The sequence below is a fragment of the Pseudochaenichthys georgianus genome, chromosome 16 (genome assembly GCF_902827115.2).
Source record: "Pseudochaenichthys georgianus chromosome 16, fPseGeo1.2, whole genome shotgun sequence".
Lineage (NCBI taxonomy): Eukaryota > Metazoa > Chordata > Actinopteri > Perciformes > Channichthyidae > Pseudochaenichthys > Pseudochaenichthys georgianus.
Window position 1 is genome coordinate 24443619 of NC_047518.2, and position 19875 is coordinate 24463493.

At 41.5% G+C, this 19875-nt stretch overlaps 3 protein-coding genes across 3 annotated transcripts; all 3 read right to left on the bottom strand.

Moving 5' to 3' along the window:
• Positions 1-1671: 1671 nt before the first annotated feature.
• On the bottom strand, positions 1672-8659 carry LOC117461070 (zinc finger protein 91). The gene is given in 3 exon segments (XM_034102754.2): positions 1672-6432; positions 6435-6914; positions 8301-8659. Coding segments are annotated over 3 exon segments (4473 nt in total). The 5' UTR covers positions 8413-8659; the 3' UTR covers positions 1672-2551.
• A 523-nt stretch (positions 8660-9182) lies between these two features.
• On the bottom strand, positions 9183-15249 carry LOC117461069 (uncharacterized). The gene is made up of 2 exons (XM_034102753.1): positions 14863-15249; positions 9183-14016 (listed from the first exon to the last, which is right to left on the bottom strand). Exons 1-2 carry the CDS (start codon positions 15230-15232, stop codon positions 10496-10498), a joined length of 3891 nt encoding a protein of 1296 aa, XP_033958644.1. The 5' UTR covers positions 15233-15249; the 3' UTR covers positions 9183-10495.
• Positions 15250-15526: 277 nt separating this feature from the next.
• On the bottom strand, positions 15527-19287 carry LOC117460914 (uncharacterized). Its single transcript, XM_034102538.2, has 4 exons — positions 19152-19287; positions 18170-18877; positions 17338-17763; positions 15527-17255 (listed from the first exon to the last, which is right to left on the bottom strand). The coding sequence occupies exons 2-4, from the start codon at positions 18423-18425 to the stop codon at positions 16396-16398; spliced, it is 1542 nt and encodes a 513-aa protein (XP_033958429.1). The 5' UTR covers positions 18426-18877; positions 19152-19287; the 3' UTR covers positions 15527-16395.
• Positions 19288-19875: the final 588 nt, after the last annotated feature.

Consider the following 19875-nt stretch of genomic DNA (forward strand, 5'->3'; position numbering starts at 1 on the left):
AGAATCTTCATTTTTAAAGCCTTTGGCACAACTTAAAACACCAAAACGGTTTCTTTCTATGGAGGACGAGATGATTCATCCATGACTTTATCGACCTGAAGTCTATGCTACACTGATCACATCTGGGAGGTTTTGATTTGGATGGCCTGTGGACTCTCATGTGACCAAGAAGCCGTGCTCGCCTGCTAAACAACATCCCACAGTCCGGACACTGATGCTCATGTAAATTAGGGACACTTGGTGGACTTTTAGTTGTAGGTGGCAGGTTTTCATGCAGCTGTAGGTGTTTCTGGTATGAAACCAGATATGTATAAACCTTCCCACAGACTAAGCAAGTATGATATTTCCCAAATTGCTCCTTTGTTCCGGCGTCCCGCACATCTTCAGTAGATCCTGTGGGTTGTATCTGCAATAAACTGCTTGTGTCACACTCATCTGCTTCACCACTAATGTCTACATCTCGGCTTTTTCCATCGACTCCTCTCACAGAATCCAGTTCTGACACAGGACTCATGTCGTCTCCCATCTGGGCCTCTTCCTCCTCTTCCTCCTCTCCCTCTTCCAGGGCATGTTGGTGCAGGTGGGTCTGGTAAATGTCCCATTGTGTAAACTTCAGTCCACATTCCTCACATGAAATGCTGTCCTGTTTTGACTAGAAAAGAAAAAAGGAGCAATTAATTTAACAAATACAAATAAAATGTCATGAATTATAATTTCTCAATTCTAAATAAACTCATTAAGTTGTTGTATAGTATATAAAGCAAACTAGCATATATCTTCAGATTTGATTAATAATTTTTTTTAAATCGATGATTTTCAAGCTGACATTTTGCTGTTTCGTAACAGATAGAAAAAAAGCGTTACTGTTAAAGTGACCAAGGTTTAACTGCAGCAGGTCAAACTTACAAGACTGAGATGTGGCTCTCCTCTTCGTCAAGTGAAACAAATACAATGTTTAGCCTTGTTGAGCTTGTCTGTAAATAAGGAGACTATCTGTGACCCATCTATGGAGCCTGGAGAGCACCACTCAAATAAGTAACCACAGCTGCTCAGACTTCTTCTGCTCAGACTTAGGTGGCACATTTCTTCAATATGCATTGAAACTAAGCCTTCTTTAAATGTCAAATACATTTTTTACAAATTACATTATAAATATGAAAGCAGGAAAGCAATGTGATAGTTATGATTAGAAATTAGTACATTATTTTTCAATTAACACAAAAAAAGAATAATTTCAAACATTCATTTTGAATTAAAAACTTGAAGACATGAAGTAAAAAAGCACCACTTATTGTCAAATTTAAATGTTTTTTTAGGTTTATAATGCATCAATTAACGTTCCTATTATTTAACACCAAAAAATGATATAAATGTTCCGCTGGAAACTATATCCATAATATTCTCTGTGTGAAATGATTCAATGTCTGATGTCAAAACCGATGTTCTTCAGTTGTTAATGACTAAAAACGAACATGTGACTTACAAGCCAGGTTTTGAAATGACTGGTTTCTAGTGAATGGTTAGGTTTTTAAATGTAAAATTGTAATATTACACACAGCACGCCCAGTGCTTAGTCAAAAAAATAAAAAATAAACAATTCCACAAACATTTAGATTAACAAAAATAAAGCTATATGAATCACACAACCCAGTAATTCACGTTACACGTATCAAATATTTTAGTAACTTTTATTTTGTAATTTTTTTGAGCTCTTTTTTTTTTAAATTCGGAAACAGCAAGTTAAACAAGTATAATGGTCATCTAAGAAAACAAGTTTTTCACAAATTAATAAAACAAAGTAACATCTTTTCTATAATCCAAATACTTAAGTGGCACAGTAAACTAACAACTATCCTACATGAACTTAAGCACTATTTTAGTTTACATAAGGAATAGTATATCCACAACAGAGAAACACAATACTGAAAAATTAAGGGAGCTTCTACATTAATTAATGCTAAACGTTTTGTACATAACTTACAATTATTTGAAATTTAAATGTCTTTTTTGGTAGTTAATGGTTGTGATAACCTGTACCTCAGGTATTTAAAGGACACAAGCAAATTCAGTATATCTTAGTTGTGCAGAAATATTTAAATTCATAATCTTTGAAAATATGTAGTGAGTCAGCCGCACTGTTCAGATTGATGACAAACATGTACATGCATATATGTTTCCAATCCTTTTGTTATATATCTAGATATAAACTACCATACTCAAGTCAATTTTCACCAAAAAGATAACCACGGTTCAACTCTTCACAATTCGAATCATAACGGAACAAATCAACCGGTGGCTCAAAATAATTGTGACATTACAACATAATTTATATAAAGAGGTTATTTTTGAAACATTTGCACAGTTACCAATCCAGTGTAACGGATGCCTGAAAATAAAATACATTTTTATATAAAGAATTTCAAATAGTCTACAAACAAAAAGGAGATGCCTACTTTCTACTTAGCCTAAACACATTTCTATCTTATAATTATGCAGTTGAACATATTTAAGTAGTTTGGCATCCTCCAAAACAATCTACAGTGTTTTCACTTCAGTCCTTTTCAGGTTGTACAGTATAGTACACTCCATGGGCATGCTCCATGTAGTGCTTGTGCAAATCAGTTTCTTGACAGAAAGTAGTTCCACATTCAAGGCAAGTAAGGCTATCAGCATCTACTGAGACGGCAGCGGGAGCATCATTCTGCCTTTTGTAATCACCAATACATTCCTGGTGATGATCGATAAGGTCCTGTATTTCACTGAAGGTCCTGGGGCAAATGGAGCAATGATACGAGTCGTTGTTACAGTGCTGTGTTTCGTGTTTTTGTAATGCAGATGGTGAAAGAAAGGCTTTGCCACAATGTTGGCACTTATGGCTTTTTTGTGACTGGTTCTCTGATGAACAGGACATTCCCCTTGTGTCAGTAGAGGGGACGTTGGCTTTTAAAGGCTTTAAGGTCAGAGCAGCGCCAATCCGATACCGAACCTCGTTGGGTAGACGACAACGGACTTCATCGTGCCAGGTGAGGTGTTGCTGCAGCTGATTCTCAGACCAAAATCCGATGCAGCACAGGGCGCAACAATAAGGGCGGCTCTTTGCCTTGGTCTTATGGGTCCCCAGGTGTTCCTCTGTTTGGAAAGCTTTCCCACACTTATCACACTTGAATAGGCATTTTGCCATATGCTCTGATAGACGGCTTAGTGGTGGGGAAACCTCGGCTACGGTTTCAGGTGTTTGGATCTTCTCTTCCTTTATCTCGTGGCACACTTTCTTATGGTCAAACAGGGCCTCTGTAGAACTGCACTGCTTTCCACAGTCAAGGCAGGACACATATCTTACAAGTGGGGGGGCTGCTCTAGTTTTCTTAATTTCTTTGTCAACAGTACTAATTTGTTCTGTCCGTTTGACTTCACTGCTTGAGGCATTGTTTTTTATCTTCAAAATGATCTTATTTTTACTTTTTGTCCTTTTAGAATGGGCCTGCCATTTGTGGGCATGCAGACCTCTTGCCTTAGCAAAAGTCATAGAGCAGATGGGGCACTGGTGAGCTTTTGGCTTCGATATTGATGACATTAACTCACTCCGACTGAAGTTTACATCAACCTGTTGTGGTTCCTGGTCAACCATGGCGAGCCCGTCTTCTGCATGGTCGGCAGTTTCCAGTGTGTTATGCTCATTTTCATAGTGGGCAGATAGAAGAAATTGTTGCTCAAATGTTGTGTTACATTCTAGACATACAAATGTAGATTTGTTCAGTCTGCTATGGCTCTCAACGCTTTGGTTTGAATCGAGCTCTGGCTCCGTTTTTGTTTGACACAGAGGGTTAAACATCTTGTGACGCTGGAGAACACGGCGGTCAAAAAAATGTTTGCCACATTTTTGGCACTGAAAAGGTCCATCCTCTGATTTGCTTTTAGCAGATTTAAATTCATCATCTTTTAGCAAGGACCGTGTTAATTTCTTTTCTTTGTGCCATCTTCTGTGGGAGCCGAGGGCCGAGTTAGACATGAACCTCCTCCCACATTCTGAGCAGTGAAAATGTCCTTTACTTGGCTCTTCCTCTTTAGGTTTTTTAAGCATTAGAGACACAGCCATTTTTGCTTTTGCTTCAGATTTGTCATCATCAGCATGAATTATTTTATGAAAATTCAAAGCTCCAGCCACTGAAAAGCTTCGGTCACACTTTTTGCATTTATATTTTAAATTTGTTGTGCTTGGGTTGCCTGATTTGCCTTCACCCGTTTGATTTTCTAACATTGGTTGCACACTCTCTTGTTCCTGCTTTACTTCAGTATGTAGTGTTATTTGCTCAGAGCTTCCCTGTGTGCCAACATCCATACTGTCCTTTTGAGTATATTCATTTTCTGAGTGTTCCGTCTTAAAATCAACTACTTGACTTTCTCTTTTAATGCAAAGTTTGCGATGAGCCCGCAAAGAAGCTTTGTTGTTAAAATGTGCGAGGCATGTCGCACACTGCAGGTCCTCCAACGTGACAGTGGATCTTGGCGATGATGGCGAGTGACCAGTTTCGTACCCATGGCTTGTCATGTGAAACTGAAGTGCTTTGGCCCGTGAAAACAGCTTTCCGCAGTCAGGACAGCTGTATGTGTTCTTTTTCAACTGCTCTACCTGATGCTGAAAAGACTTAATGGGTGGTGGGAGTAACTCACTATGCACAACCTGGTGTCTGAGAAGGCTGGAAAAAAGACGGAACGACCTGTTGCACAGTTCACATTTGTGATTTCCGTTTTCATGTTTTCGCATGTGCAATGCCATAATGCCCTTGTGACGGAACTTTCTACCACAAACTGGACATGCAACCTTGGGCCGTTGGTGTCCATTAACAGAGTGCAGAGATCCAGGGGCACCTTTTCTAAGCCTTAAATCTGTACACTCAGTCTGACTTTGCTTGTGGTGGGAATAAGCTCCTAAAGACCAAAACCCCTTCCCGCACTGTTCACAATGATAAATCTTTGGGCCTAAAAGGGTCTTTTTTGGATTGTATTCTTTTTTACTGACCAAAATATTCCCCTTCTTTTGTGCCGAGCAGTTTTTCACATGGTTAACAAAACTAGCTGCATAAGAATAAGACATCATGCAATCTGGGCATTGATATGGTTTTCTTTTGGGATGATGCAGCTGATGAGAGACTAAAGCAGACAAACGTGAGAAGCTTTTACCACACTCATTGCACACTAGATTTTTCGTCTCTAATCCTTCTGATTCACCATCACTGTTTCTTTTAGGATTTTTGTGTTGTTGAATGTGACTGCAGTGCGCTGCATAGCTATTAGATTCGTGGCCACATGTGTCACATGTGTGAACTGCCACAGACTGACCTGGATTCTGCTGTTTTCTCTTACGAACGCCATGCCACATTCTGTGAACGCGCAGTGATGAAGCACTAGAAAACCAACGATAACACTCTGGGCAATCAAATCTTTCTTCTGTCGTTTTATTCTCGGCTTCTTTCGCTATCAGTGCACATTGTTCATCAGTTTGCTCAAAGTCAATTTCTACAATTTTCAAATCCATCTCTGGTTTTAAAACAAGACTACTGGGGGAAACTCCAGTGTCGCCTTCATTTTTATTTTCCTGATCCGATTCACACAGCAGCTCAAGATCAGGATTAGTGTCTTGGGCGGCCTCATCCTCAGATTCACTTGCACTGATCACCTGAACAATAAAGTCCCCAGGGTCATAACTGTCCAAGTCTTCATCACTCTCATTTGCATGTGAGTCTTCTTCAACCACACTTATAGGAGGCACATTTTCTGATGTCACTTGTTCTTGCTTAGTCTCTTTTCTTTCGTTATCCAAAGTTTTCTGTTGAGGTAGCAGAGAGGTACTCACATGAGACTCCTTCTCTGTTTCTCCATAAACATCCGTGTGATTAAGCTGATGGGAGTGAAGTGCTGAAGCCCTCGAAAACTTCAGTCCACAATCTTTACATTCAAATGCCTTTTTCTGCAGCTGACAGACTTGGTGAAGAAACGACTTTGCTGGGGTCTCCTCACTATGCGCCATGCGCTGATGCCTGTAGTAGAATGTTAGTGTCATAAATACTTTGCCACATTCCTCACATGGAAACCTTTCCGCAGAATCATCAGAGTGATTGGCATGCCATCGCTGATGGTTAAAGAGGGCAATATGTCCAGTGAAAGCCTTTTTACACTCATCACAGTAAAACTCATTGCAGCTTTTCTTAGGTTTTTCTTTCATTTCTTCTGGAGAGCATAGACTGTTGCGGCTAAATCGTTGATGTGTTTTAAGGCGCATCATGGCAGTAAAAGCTTTACCACATGAACACTTAAAGGTTTTTTCAGGAGTAACCTCAGGAGTGTGGCTTTCACCGGGCTTGACTTCAACGATTGACTCCTCAGTGTGAAATGCTTCTGCTGAATTCTTGTTTCGTGACTTGACTAATTTCCTTCATGACAACGACGGTGTGCATCGAGAGCTGAAGCTCGAGAATAATTCCGCCCACAAGACTCGCATTGAAATGACTTCTTTTTCAAATGTTCAAGATCATGAAAAACAGATTTGGAGGCTTGTCTGTGTGAGCGCTGATGGTTGAGGAAGTGTCCGATCACAAAGTAACATTTCCCACATTCTGCACATTCATAGGTGTGTTGCTTTGTTATCCCAGAAGTTATTTGAATGCCAGACTCCTTTTGCAAGGTTTGACCATGGCACTTTTCCATATGCGATATGAATTCACTTGGTTCCACAAATGATAGTGAACATATAGTACAGAAATTTGTTGTTTCATTGTCCCTTTCTGCGTCATGTAAACCATCCAACTGTTTGTCTAAATGCACACTTTCTTGTGGGTGCTGATGGCGATGCTCCAAGAAAGCTGCCTCCTCTCTGAAGGCTTCTCCACAATCCCGACAGCAGAAAACCCCAACCCCTAAAAATAGAAAGGGGAAAAGAGGAGGTCAAAGCCACCTACTGTTTCCAGAGAAAGAAAGACAAAAATAACAAACACACAGGTGCAAATATCTTTATTTTAAAGTGTGATTAAAGTTTACAGAGGGGCTAATACATTCAGTGCTAAAGCCAAATGACCTTTGTGAAGTTCAGTTATTTAAAAGGGTTGCTGCAGTTTTGCATTTTTAAATAGCAAAATGTTACGAATCGCCACATTTCAATACATCGTGGTGCATCACCAAGGGTTCCGCAAATGCTTAACTGTAAATCGGACTGCAATTGTAGTAAATATTTTGGCAATCATTACCAATTTACTAATATCTAAATCGACAGTCATGTTTTTGAAATACAAAGATACGTTTTGAGTTACACAACTCCTTATTATTCCCATTTAAAGAACAGTAAACATATTTATTTTTTTATCACAATTTCCATTATAAATTAAAACAAAAATCTCTCCCCCCTGGATCCATAATTATTAAGAAAGTCAGTGTTCTAGAGAACAACCCCAATAATTGTATCGATTAATTTCTGAATTCTACATCTGTGCATTTGGCTGAGCATATATGAATTTAGGTACTTGGAACAACCCCAAAGGAAGAAATGATGTTCAATGAAAAGCCTTCAGAGAGGAGGCAGCTTTCATGGAGATATTTAAGCTCCTTGCTTTGTCTCTCAGAAACATCACATTAGGGTATTTAGGTTATGATGAAACAAAAAGATTACATATGTATATATAAGATCCACTAACAAGTTCAGTGTATAGTTGAGCCTCATAATGCAGTGCTGCTGTATGAGGTGTGTTCATTTTAGGCCGAAATAGATGACTATACTGTGCTTGATGTCATCAGATTTCAGAAGATAATATTTCAATGTGTTTAACCGTTTACGGGTCATAAAACAAAACAATAATAATTACATGTAAGCTTTCATATCTAAGGTTTCCCAGCTTGGCGTGGTCACAAGATACGGTTAGCCTTTTATTTCACAACACCACTACTGCTATTTATGCATTTCTTATATGATTCTAAATAAAAACAGATTTACATACTGACAACACCTTTACATCTACATTCGCTTGTTTAAGGACGGTCGCTTGGGTTTTCATCAATATAAACAGAAGTGAGCATCCATAAATAATTTAATATAAAACAGGTCAGTGGGTGGATCTCCGACAATTGAAATTAATGCAACATGCTTATTGTTAATGGTTCGTTAGTATCGTTATTCGCAGTTCTTCCGCCCAGTCTCTATATTCCTGTCCCTGTGGTGAAGTTTGGGTAGGAGGTCACCACGCCTAAACACAATAGTGGTGTATTGATCATGCTAACCACGTTAAGCTAACTGACAGCTAAAGCCGACTCACCATCTGCGGTGTCCTCAGCCGATGGATCAACGTTGCTTTCAGATGTGGTGTCTCCATCGTGGGTCTTGTTTTCAGCTCCGTCCTCTCTGATCTCTGCAGCAGTTTCGTCCATCTTGGAGTCTTTCCGTGTGGTAGTGCTAGCTTCCTCTTGCTAGTGCTCGTTAGCTTAACAGCGCCACAGTTGTTTGTAATGTGTTTGTTGCTATTATTATAAATGACTCCGCGCAGAACTGAGGTGAAAAATAAAGAATATACTAATCTATCACATAACAAGGCAGCAGCATGTGATGTTTTTAGTGAGGGATGGTGAACAGCTAGCTGTTTTTCACACATCACACATGCATCGCTCGGCGGAAGTGGATTCTTCTTCGTTGGTTTTGTGAAAGCGCAGAAAGTCGAATGTAAAATCTACAAAATAATGTTCCCCCCAACACACTAATATAAAACGTTGAAATTGTTATACATGCATTTATAAAAAAAACATTTTTGGACACATATAAAGCATATATATATATATATATATGAGAAATATAGAGTTAAGAAACTTTGCATTCCCTCATTTTTTTACGAATTAGTAATAGGCCTATTGTTTTTTTAGGGTTTCTAGTCCCATTTGATTTATTAATTTCGTACAGGAAATGTGTAATAGATTTACCATAATTTACCCTTTCTGTACTTTTGTTTACAAAATAAAAATTATCCAAAACCTTAAAAAGCTAATTATGTTAACTATCTTTACCTATTGTTGAAGAAAAAGAAATGTGTGCAGAATATGAAATATTTCCAAACCATAATTAAAATGAATTTGTATGAATGAATCCTCTCTAATAAGGATGTCGAAATGCTGTATCTTAACCCTGAGAAATAGTGCACATCACAACATTGTAGTCAAAGGCAGGTTTTATTTAATACAATATGTAGACATCATGGGAACATTTTAATTATTTCCATGCTAAAACAGTGGATAGAGGTAGGGGACATGTTTTTTGAAACGTAAGACATTGAATGTTAAGAAAAACAGGAACAGGTTTTATTTTTTGTACAAATTGACTGTATTTATTATACAGTAGTAATGAAGATTTACTTTTTGGGCCGCCAAACCTACTCAAATGCCCATTTTCACAACGGAGGGGGAATTCTGTAATCAGCTAAATCTATAGTTATGGAATTATATCATTCAGTATTCACAAAAAAATACATTGCATTGTACTCAAAAGTGGACTTAGGTTACATTCCAATCTGAAATAGTCATTCTGGTCAGAAATACACATGACATGGTATTCAACAGTTAACAGTAGTCTAATTATAAAGAACATCAGTCATGAATTCGACTGGGCTGATTGCACAGAGCAAAATATACATTGTATTTGTCAGTGTTATTTTTTTTGCCATTGTGATAAATATTAATGACAACAGTCACACAAATTCAAGTTTGATTTAATAATGTCACTACCTGACAACCGTTTTATCAATATTTGTTTAAGGACACGTTTTTCTATCTTTTCCCAATCATCACTTTAACAAATGGTCATGATGAAAACTTAACTTTTGTGATATTTGGACCCAGCCAATAGCCAGCCATCAACCCAATCCTCTCCTCATCAGAAGCAAAATGTCTACATTTCTTTACTATGAGAAAGAATTCCTCTGTGTTTTCGGAGTGAGGTCACATTGCTGAGTCTACCTTAAGCACAAACTAGGCCTAAAATACCAAAACAATAGACATGCAGACTACTCATAAAAAGGCACACAGTATACTGTACATGAAGAAACACAGTTCAAATGGTTCAGGCATATGAATAGAGCCTTAAAAGTACTAATATTATCTAAATCTAAAGGTCATTGGCAACAAATGAAATGTAGACTGTAGAACCTCATTTATCTGCTACCCTCAGAAGTTGTTTAAACCAGTTAACTATTTGAATAACAAATGTATAAAGACAGTGAAACTAATTGAAATGGCACTAGTATACACCCTATATCACAGACAACACTGTGTAGGCTTAATTGGAGCTAAAAGTATTTCACCGTGATTTCAGTGTGCATACTAAATCAAGTTTCACTTGCTTCACTAGCTTGTTTTCTTCTAATGCCCATCCACTCAATTAGCAAATCAACACAAATGGTGAAATAAATGAGGTTCCACTAAATGAAAATTATAAATCAAACTAAGAATTGTTGGTAGTATAGAACGGTCAAATTTCTCCTTGTGCATGTTGCATGTAATGCATTTGTAGATCCAGCTCCCGGGGAAGAGAGCACCCGCATATCATGCACTGGAGAAGCCGTTCTTGGGCAAAAGGCAAACGGGAGCCAAGTTTGTGAGTTTCTGCCCGTTGGGAAAACTGAGGTAGGGGCAGGTTCTGTGGCATGTGTGGCCTCTCGCTCATTACTGCCTGTGGTGCAAAAAAAATATTTGGGTGTGGAGGTCTTAAGAGTGAGCCAACTGCGACAGAGTGAAGAGGGTGTGGGCCAGGCAGAGCGAGAGGAGGGAGCGGAGCAAGGGGAGCTGAGAAAAAAGGAGATGGCTGATTTATGATTATTTGAGTGGCTGTTACTATTGGCTGTTGCTGCAGCTCCTGTCCAGTCCCTGGTTTAAGTTGTCCAGTGAGCAGCGTTTGATTACTTTGGAAGCCCCATACATGCGTTCCCAACCCCTGGCCAAAACGATGAGGCTCGTATTGAATAGAGAGCGGAACCTTTTGTGTCGTTGTCTGACTGTGTACACTGGGCCAGGCGGATGACACCTGCTTTTGCTGCAGCTGAAAATCTTGAGCATTTACTAATTTTTCAGGGTTTATAGTCTTTGGAATTCCTGGTGGTGTCTGTAAGTTCCACAAGGTGCTACCTACCCCGTGGGAAACAGGAGTTGAAATTGGCATAGCACTGCTTTGGTCTATCTGAGCTGAGGTGGAGACACCTGGTAAGCCTGAAACCCACTGCTTTGGCAGCTCACAGCCGTTCCATGGCTTCTCTGTATGAATAACAGTCGACGGTATAACTTGAGGATTAATTAGGTCCCACACTCTAGTGTCCTCTTTTTTAGTATGTGTGGATGGCTCCTTTTGTATGGACACTGGGACCCCTGCCCATCGTGGCAGTTGAAGCTCTTGACCCAGCTTATTTGGAGAGCTTTGTGAATTTGCCAGAAGAGCAGGTCTGATGCTCCACAGAGCCCTGCCATCTATGAAAGACAACGGAGTAGAAAAACCATGTTGCAGAGAGCTTGTGGAAGCCAGCACTGTGGAGGTGGGCGGGCTACTCCAAATAATGGGCTTGGGCAGCCTTTGCTGCTCTATCTCACTCATTGTGGAAGCGCTGGATTTTTTTGACACGGCTACCATGTGGGAGCTGACAATAGCAGGTGCACTGTCCTTCATGTGAGATGACTCTGAACTCAGAGCAGATGTGACTGACTGAGTTATCAAAGGGCTATCTGGCCAGCCTGGACCACTCTGATGGTGCTGCTGCTGACCCTGATTTGATTGGCTGTCAAACTGGTTCTGCTGAGGTGCTGCGTGTTGCTGCTGTGGTAATGGCATTACCTCTCCGCCATCCACCTTCCACTGCACTGGTTGTGGGTGTAGCTCTGGCAGCCACGGCTCCTTTTGTACATCCATGTGTGACGAGAGCATCGACTGCTGTGGCTGGACCACCCTTCTGTGCAACTCGGCATCGCTCAGTGCAGAAACTGAATACGGAGACAACTGAGGCCCAGAGCTCCCCACTGGTTGGGACAAGCCCATTATGGGCCTCCCCCCTCTCCTCCCCCTGCTACCCCTGCCTCTAATCCTAGCGCCCATCGGGAAAGAATTATACTGGTTCAAACCCTGGCGTTTGCGAGAATGGATCTTTTGGTGTACGAGCAGGCTACTAAGCCAAGAAAATGTTTTGTGACACTCATCACATTGATGAGGTCTCTGCCCTGTGTGTGTGTTAATGTGATCCCGGAGCAGATAGGCCAACGCAAAGCTCTTGTCACACTGGTTACACTTGTGAGGTTTGTCACCATTGTGTGATAACATATGATGCTGCAGTTGGGTCTTGTCGCTGTAGCCTTTGCGGCAGCTGGTGCAGCGGAACGGTTTTTCCTGATGCAGCTTTTGATGCGTTTTCATGTTCTGATGGAAAGCAAATTTCTTTCCACAGTCTGGACATGTGTATGGCTTATTGCCTGTATGGATGATGAGATGTTGCTGTAAGTAGCTACTAAATCTAAAGCCCTTGTCACACACTCTGCACTTGTAAGGCCTGTCCTTGGAATGTACGCGAATATGCAGCTCTAACACTGAGGAGTGGCGGAAGGTTCTTCCACACTCTAAACACTTGAACTTATTGATTACGCCATCACTTTCCTTTTTCCCCTGTACATTATCACTGCTTAATGGAGTATGTTGAATTTGAGGCGGTGTTGCCGCCTTTTCTAAATATTTAGCTACAGAATTGTGTCCACTCCTAATATGACGATCTAAACTGGCTTCCTCACGAAAAATGCTTGGGCAGTGGGGACAGGTGTATCCTATGTCCCAATGGTTGCTTTTCCCATTTGGGGTTCTGGGGGTTCTCTCCAGTGTTTCATACTCAGCTTCGTGAATAAGCATGTGGGCTCTCAAGTCAGCTGGTATTAGGTATGTCAGGGGACAGAGGGGACAGTTGAATGTGCCTTTTTGTTCCTCGCTCTGGTGTTTGTTCTCTTTACCCGGCCCTCTGCCTGCCTCCTGTGCGGACGCCGGCTTGCTGGGCTGCTCAGTTGAGGAGTTGGTTTGGCGCAGTCTGTGCTGGCGGCAGTGTGCCTTCATGTTTTGTGCAAAAGCAAATGTTTTACCACATTCAGGGCAGCGGAAGGGCTTCTGGCCTGTGTGCAGAAACTGATGTTGATGGAGGAGGCTGCTGTACTTGAAAGTCTTGCCGCAGATATTGCACAAGTGAGAGCGTGCGTTATCCGTGTGCTTGCGGCGGTGATCTTCCATGACAGAGTAGTGTTTAAAAACCAAGCCGCATTCTGGGCATTCATAGGGTTTCAAGCCGGTGTGAGATCGCTTGTGGTAGCGCAGTGCCATGCTGTCTGGGAAGGTTAGGTTGCACTCTTGGCATGTATAGATGCTATCACAGGAGTGGAGCACCATATGCTTGGTGACCGCCATCTTTAGCTGGAACTCTTGGCGGCACAGGGGGCAGCGGAAAGGCTTTTCAGCTGTATTGCAGCAGTTGTGGTCCCTCAGCTTATCCACTGTGGAGAATACCTTCTCACATTCTGCACATTTAAATGTCCCCTCCTCCTTTTTTGGAGAAGCAAGCTGTTCCTCCTTCTCTTTGTGTTCAATTTTGTGTTTGATGAGGCTGCTGCGGTGCTGAAAGCTAAGGCCGCATTCTTTACAGGTGAGTGGAGTGAGCTCATCCTCATGTGCGTGAAAGTGACGGTGAAGGTTGAAGGTCTCGCGTCGGGTGAAGCTCTTGCCACACTCTTTGCACTCCAAACGGCCCTTTTTCGGTTTAACTGTCAAATTAGCACTATCTTCTTGGTCTGCCTCTTCATCTTCTTCAATTACACCCACTCTCTTGATAACTTCTTCCACAGGTTCCTCAGTCAGTCGCTTCTCTTGGCTCTTCTCATCAGGATGGGGTGTTTTCTCTTCAGTTGCATCCTTTTTTATTTTATCATCAACATGTGTATCTTGCTGCACCCCTCCATCACTCTCTGGTACATTTTTGGGGTCTGCAAGAGAAAAAACACAATACAAATTGATGACACTCCTTTCTAGGGATGCTCTTATCGCCAATTTTGGGGCCGATCGCCGGAATCAGTATCGGCCGATACCGATCGAGTTTACATTCACTTTGGATAATAACACGGGAGAAATGAGCGGAAGCGCTCTCTTTTCCTCTCTCCCGACAGCCTGTCAGTATCTCATACAGCTCACTGATCCAGTAATGAGTGATCTGACAGTGAAGAATAAATATATTTCTAACTAGTTTAGCTTGTTTCAGAGGTAAATAAAATAGCTAAGTGTGTTAGGTCTAACTCTTGTGTGTTTCGCTCCGCTCACCGGTCCGGCGGGCGGAGCTGCAGGATTTCTGCTTCATACTGTTCAACTCTTGCATACCTCTATTTTACGGTCTTTTTCGGACACCTTAAAAAAGTGTCATATTTTACGTCATGCGATCGGCTCTCGCGATCGGCATGTTTAGAGAGCACCGGTCGATCGGTAGAGAGTGAGTATCGGCCGATCTCGAGCATCCCTACTCCTTTCCAATATGGGCTACAAAAAAAACTGTGACCACATTTTGTTTTATAATAATTGCCCCAAGTGGAATACAACAAATTAATAAATACAACAAAGTGTATGTGTGAAAAAATGTAAACAAAATATCTGTAGCTGAACTCACAAATGGCATGCAACAAACACATCTATCCATCTAAGCTGATCACATCTTATTTAGCAGGATGCTAGCATATTTTGTTATGGTAATTAACATAGCATAATTGAAGCGGCAGTGAGCACTCACGTTAGCCTGCAGGCTAAAGCTAACAGTTAAAAAACATTAACAAACGTGAGCATACCACACTTATCATCTGCATCCATGTGTGTTTTCTCCTCTGCATCGCCGTCTTCCGTTTCGGACCAGTCGTAAAACGGGTGGTCGTTTACACGAGCCTCGGCCATTTTTTCCGCCTGCTCTGCTGGATTACATGTCTTTTTTCCGGCTCCAGCCCCGGGCTCGACACTAACCTCAGGATGGCGGGCACTACCGTCTCTCCCCACGCTGGGTCTCTGCTCAGTGCCGGGGCTCTCTGCGGGATCATTGTGTGTCTCTTCATCCATTGGATTTGAGCTGCATCCCGTCTCCTCGGCCTGGGTCTTCCCCCCAGATGTGTCCACCTCCTCCGCAGGGGATTTCGGTCGTTTGGGAGACTCCGATGGGTCGGCCATGTTTCACCCATACACCCCCTTATACAGGATCATGCTCATGTAGCCAGTATGAAAAAGTAATGACACTTCCGGTTGACATTTTCAAAATAAAAGACCCATTATTGACAACCATCTGTGCTTCATAATTTCTTAAAATATAATTAGAAACTTTAAGTTTATAATTTCCGTGTTCTACTACTGCCGTCTTTGTTGTTATACACAGTAAACACCTTCGTAACAACATAAATAAACTTCAACATTAAATAAACATTTTTTGATATGCTATAATCACAAAATCACAAGTGATCAGCTGGATTTTAAGTCCATGTCTGACTTTTATTAAAGTTTAGTTACATTTCATTGGAACAGTCACTATCTACAAAATATATATATTGTGCAAAACTACGTAGATGATGGCCATATGCTGTTTCTTTGCGACTATCTACAAACACATTCATCGTACTGCATGCAAGAATAGAATACATATCCCGTACACACTTATCTATGCTCTTATATTCCACCAGAAACATACGAGTTAAAGTCTGATGCCTACTGTGATGTTTATGCCGGAAGGTGTTTCAGTTTTAACCAAAAATGTGATAGACTTAATGTAACACTGTTGTCTCGAAACACACCAAACAGAACATTATTTTCCAGTGAACTGTTAAAAAGCAAAAGCATATTATTAGCAGGTAAGTACAATAGCTGTTTGACTACCATATATGGCAACTGCAGATTACAAGTATTCTATGACGATGTAGTTAGTGAATCAGGAGAATTGAGACAGTGCTAAACTAGTAAGAGTGTCAGTTCGGCTGCATAGCATGTGCAGTGACATGCATAATAAGCATCAGATCCTATAGTATGTCTTGTCTGGTTTTTCAATCTCATGAAGGAAAATGTCAATCCAAAGAGCTGCTGTTTTTCAGGAAGTCTTTCATCATATTCTCAAGAAACAAGCTAATGATTAAGGCCACCATATTATCACGTGTTATTATCTTATGGATTTCAGTCCTCTCTGAAGACAAACTTAAGTGCAAGATGGATTTGAAGTGGGACGTAAAACTCATATATTATATTTTTTACAGCGATACAGTCAATAGAAAAAGAGCCTGACATCTTGTCGCATTTTTGTAACACCAACTATGCATGATGTCCACTTTGAGTTTCTAAATGCTTTCTCATCAGCGCCGTCTTCTGCGCCTGTGATCAACAGCTCTTCCTCGCCGTGGCTTCTGTACACTTCTGTTTGTGTTTGTGGGTGCTTCCAAAGGAAAAGTGCCAAGTTCTTCAGGGGATGATGATGCAGGAACTACAGCCACAGTTGTCTGATTAGTTGGTTGCTGGGGGACTTGTGGCTGCTGCTGTATTTGCTGCTGTTGTTGTACCACCAGTGGCTGCTGCTGATGTTGTGTTTGCAGTGGTGCTTCAATCCGCTGTTGTTGAGGCTGCGGTGGTTCTGTGTGTTGTAGCTGCTGAGCGGCCTGTGGCTGTAAGGGCTGTTGCGATGTTTGCGTCTGGTATGCTTGTTGAACACGATGTTGTTGTGGCTGCTGCTGGGCCTCAAGCACTCCTAAAAGCCTTTGCAAGAGGACATTGTTTTGTTGTAGACTGCCTGCTAGTGTCTCTTGTGAAGCAACAAGTGTCCTGATGTCCTGTCGGAAACCTTCCCCAAACTCCAGCAGGCTTTTCTCTACCCGATTTCCCAGTTGAATTGCTGCCTCCCCTAACCCTCGAAGCTCATCTTCAAGCCAGGAGCTGCGTGGAGGTTCTTCAAGAGGCCCCTGCTGTGCTCCGAGTGATGGCTGAGGACTACTGGGCTGGGGGCTGCCATTGAGGAAAGGAGCACTGTAGAGAGGGGAAGGAGGCAGCCATCGTTCTGAAGGAGGTGGGGGTCCTATGCCCAGACCAAGCCCTAATCCCAATTTTTCTTCCATGCTGTTCTCTACTGGTTCACACTCAGATTCTCCCATCTCTTTGTCACGCTCAGGATTGTCTTCGTCTTTGTCCAAAGCATCTCTCTCTGACCCTTCGCCACCAACACCTGCAAAGAAATATTGTAATTAGACCTGAGTAGATGTTAGTTGCATCTCGAGAATCTTCAAAGAAAAATACTCATATTTCACCTGTATCAGAGTCAGGGAAGCATGGGAAACTGGGCTTTGGTCTGGTGCTTTGCTTTTGCCGGGCATGCTGAAGCCTGGGGCTAGACTGTGAAGGATGGCCAAGCATCGAAGCTCCTCTGCTGGATGGCAGGTAACAGGTGCGGTGCCGGGCATCAGCCAGCCGGCCTCCGTTGCGTCTCTTTAGGTCGTCCCAGCGCTTCTTCACCTCTCGAAGTGTGCGTGGGACTCTGGACACGGCGTTGACTCTCTCTAGGATGCCTGCCCAGATGCGCTCTCTCTCCCGCCGCCGGAGTCTCCCTGCAGGACCAAAGAGCTCCCCTTCACACCGAGTGACTTCTGACACCAACACCTCCAGCTCTGCTCCACTGAAACGACTCTTTCTTTTTCCCGCACCACCAGCAGCCAGCGCAGCTGACATAGCTCTGTCTGTTAAGAAAAAATGGTGAGAGGACAGCCCAAAAGGGAAAGAAAAAAGTTTCAAGTGAAGATGAATGTGAAGAGAAATGTGCTTTAACAGTGTCAGCCTTATTTCCACTTTGCTAAGCCAAAATCACTCTTATATTACTACTTTTGGAAAGATATGGAGCATAAACGTCAATATTTATCCAATCTTCTTTCAGTGATAATGTCGGATCTAAATGTTTAAAATGCCGTGGCTGTTTACATAGATAGTGTGTATTACTTTGTATCTTGGCCTGTGCTTTAATATACTGCTGAAAAAGCATTTCATGTTAACTATGGTCAATAAGAACCACATGCTCAGCAGAAATGTACACATAAGCAAGGAAACATGAAATCCAGCTTCCAATAAAGTTCTTAATCTCAGGCTTACTTTGTTCAATAGACAAGAGGTCGTCTGAGGACATGCCGGGTGCCATGATGTTGGGATGCACCACTACCACGTTGAAGGGGAGTCCTCCAGGCAAGCCACTGCTCTGGTCACAGCTGCCCTCGGAGTCATCATCCTCCCTGGGGAAGCCGTTTTCTGAGGCTCCCCCTCCAAAGGGTCCCTCCGGAGACTCCACTTTGATGTGCATGGGAGGTGATTGCTCGTACAGCAGCCCCCCCTCCTCGTAGTACTCAGTCATGGGTCAGACCTGATTTACAGCAGAACTGACAGGTGGGCCAATTCTGATACTGGCAGCTGTTGCTCCATTAACACAAGTTCAATGTGTTACTAAGCCTACTGCTGAAGACATTGCAACTCTTCAGTATACTGCATCAGATAATAAGGATTTGTCTTTAGCTAATTTCTTAGGGAAATAAAGAGTTAAAGTGTTATTTTTAACAGTATTCTTCAAATCAATCAAGTCATTGTTGCAGCTTGATTGAGATACAATCATATTGTTTACTAAGAGTCAAGAGACTTTTATGGCTAGCTGCAGCCACTTAAATCCAATTCCCATATCATCTTTATTTATAGTGATATGTCACTAAGAACATATAGACGGTGTAAAAACACCTAAAGCAGGCTAAGAGCTACATCTATAAGTCCAGCTGTCATACAGTGTTCCTTCAAGGCAGATAATATCCTCCAGAGCTGAAATACAACAACAAAACATAACACTGCTTACAACTGTGAAGCATTTTATAACAGTTTTGTATCAGCGAAGTTGACGTTTTTATTCTGTCGCATCGATGCGCATTTTTTTCTGCACCACATCCGCAATGGTTGCGCATTCCGCATACATTAGGTGCTGATCTTGCAATGCTAGCTGCTAGCTAACAGGGAAACACAGTTTAAATGTAAAGCTGTAGCCTGAACGAGCAGCGAGCAGACATGACATGACAGCCCACGCTGTTGTGATCCTTACCTCATGATAACTGCACATGGGAGGCAAAACACAATCAAAACACACTTGGTGCAGCTGTTAGCTCAGCAACCGATACACAAACCGAAGACAGTCGCTTATTTTGGACGTCACGGAGGAGCCGATGTTCAGGACCAATCAGGTCGGAGAGAAAGGTTTAATCTGAATATGAATGATTATTGTTGTACCTATTGTATTCCACATGTATCGAGAGAACATGTATCTAGAAAAACACGTAAAATGGTCATGCTTTATGTCACTGATATTTTTATTTTATTTTGAAAATACCTAAATGGACAAACATTTTAGATTTTCAAAGCGGCTATTTAGAGTTTTTGGAAAAGTACACCAACATAAAATGAAATGGACCAATAGAAAACCACATTTCACTTTATTTCTAATGGATATATTAGAAATATCCATATGTGTATACATACATAATTAAAGGGTCACATAAATAATTACATTACATAGCATTTAGTTGAGCTTTTATCCAAAGCGATTTACAATAAGTGCAATATTCCATAGACATATTTACTTCAAACAAGCAATCAGAGGTTGGGAGTAACTGAGTACATTTACTCAGTATCATTTTGAAACACTTGAGTATTTCAATCTTTTGTTACTTTGTACTTCTAATCCAATACAATTCAGAAGTAAATGGTGAACTTTTACTCCACTACATCTATGTATTACCTTTAGTTACTTTGCAGACTTGGATTAATGA

Bases quoted from the DNA above. Each gene is read 5' to 3' on its own strand.
- LOC117461069 (XM_034102753.1), bottom strand. From the start codon at position 15,232: ATGGCCGACCCATCGGAGTCTCCCAAACGACCGAAATCCCCTGCGGAG. The intron at 14,017-14,862 runs GTATGCTCACGT...TTTCTCTTGCAG, and splicing joins GGATGCAGATGATAAGTGTG to ACCCCAAAAATGTACCAGAG.
- LOC117460914 (XM_034102538.2), bottom strand. From the start codon at position 18,425: ATGACTGAGTACTACGAGGAGGGGGGGCTGCTGTACGAGCAATCACCT. The intron at 17,764-18,169 runs GTAAGCCTGAGA...TTTTCTTAACAG, and splicing joins CCTCTTGTCTATTGAACAAA to ACAGAGCTATGTCAGCTGCG. The intron at 17,256-17,337 runs GTGAAATATGAG...ATTTCTTTGCAG, and splicing joins CTTCCCTGACTCTGATACAG to GTGTTGGTGGCGAAGGGTCA.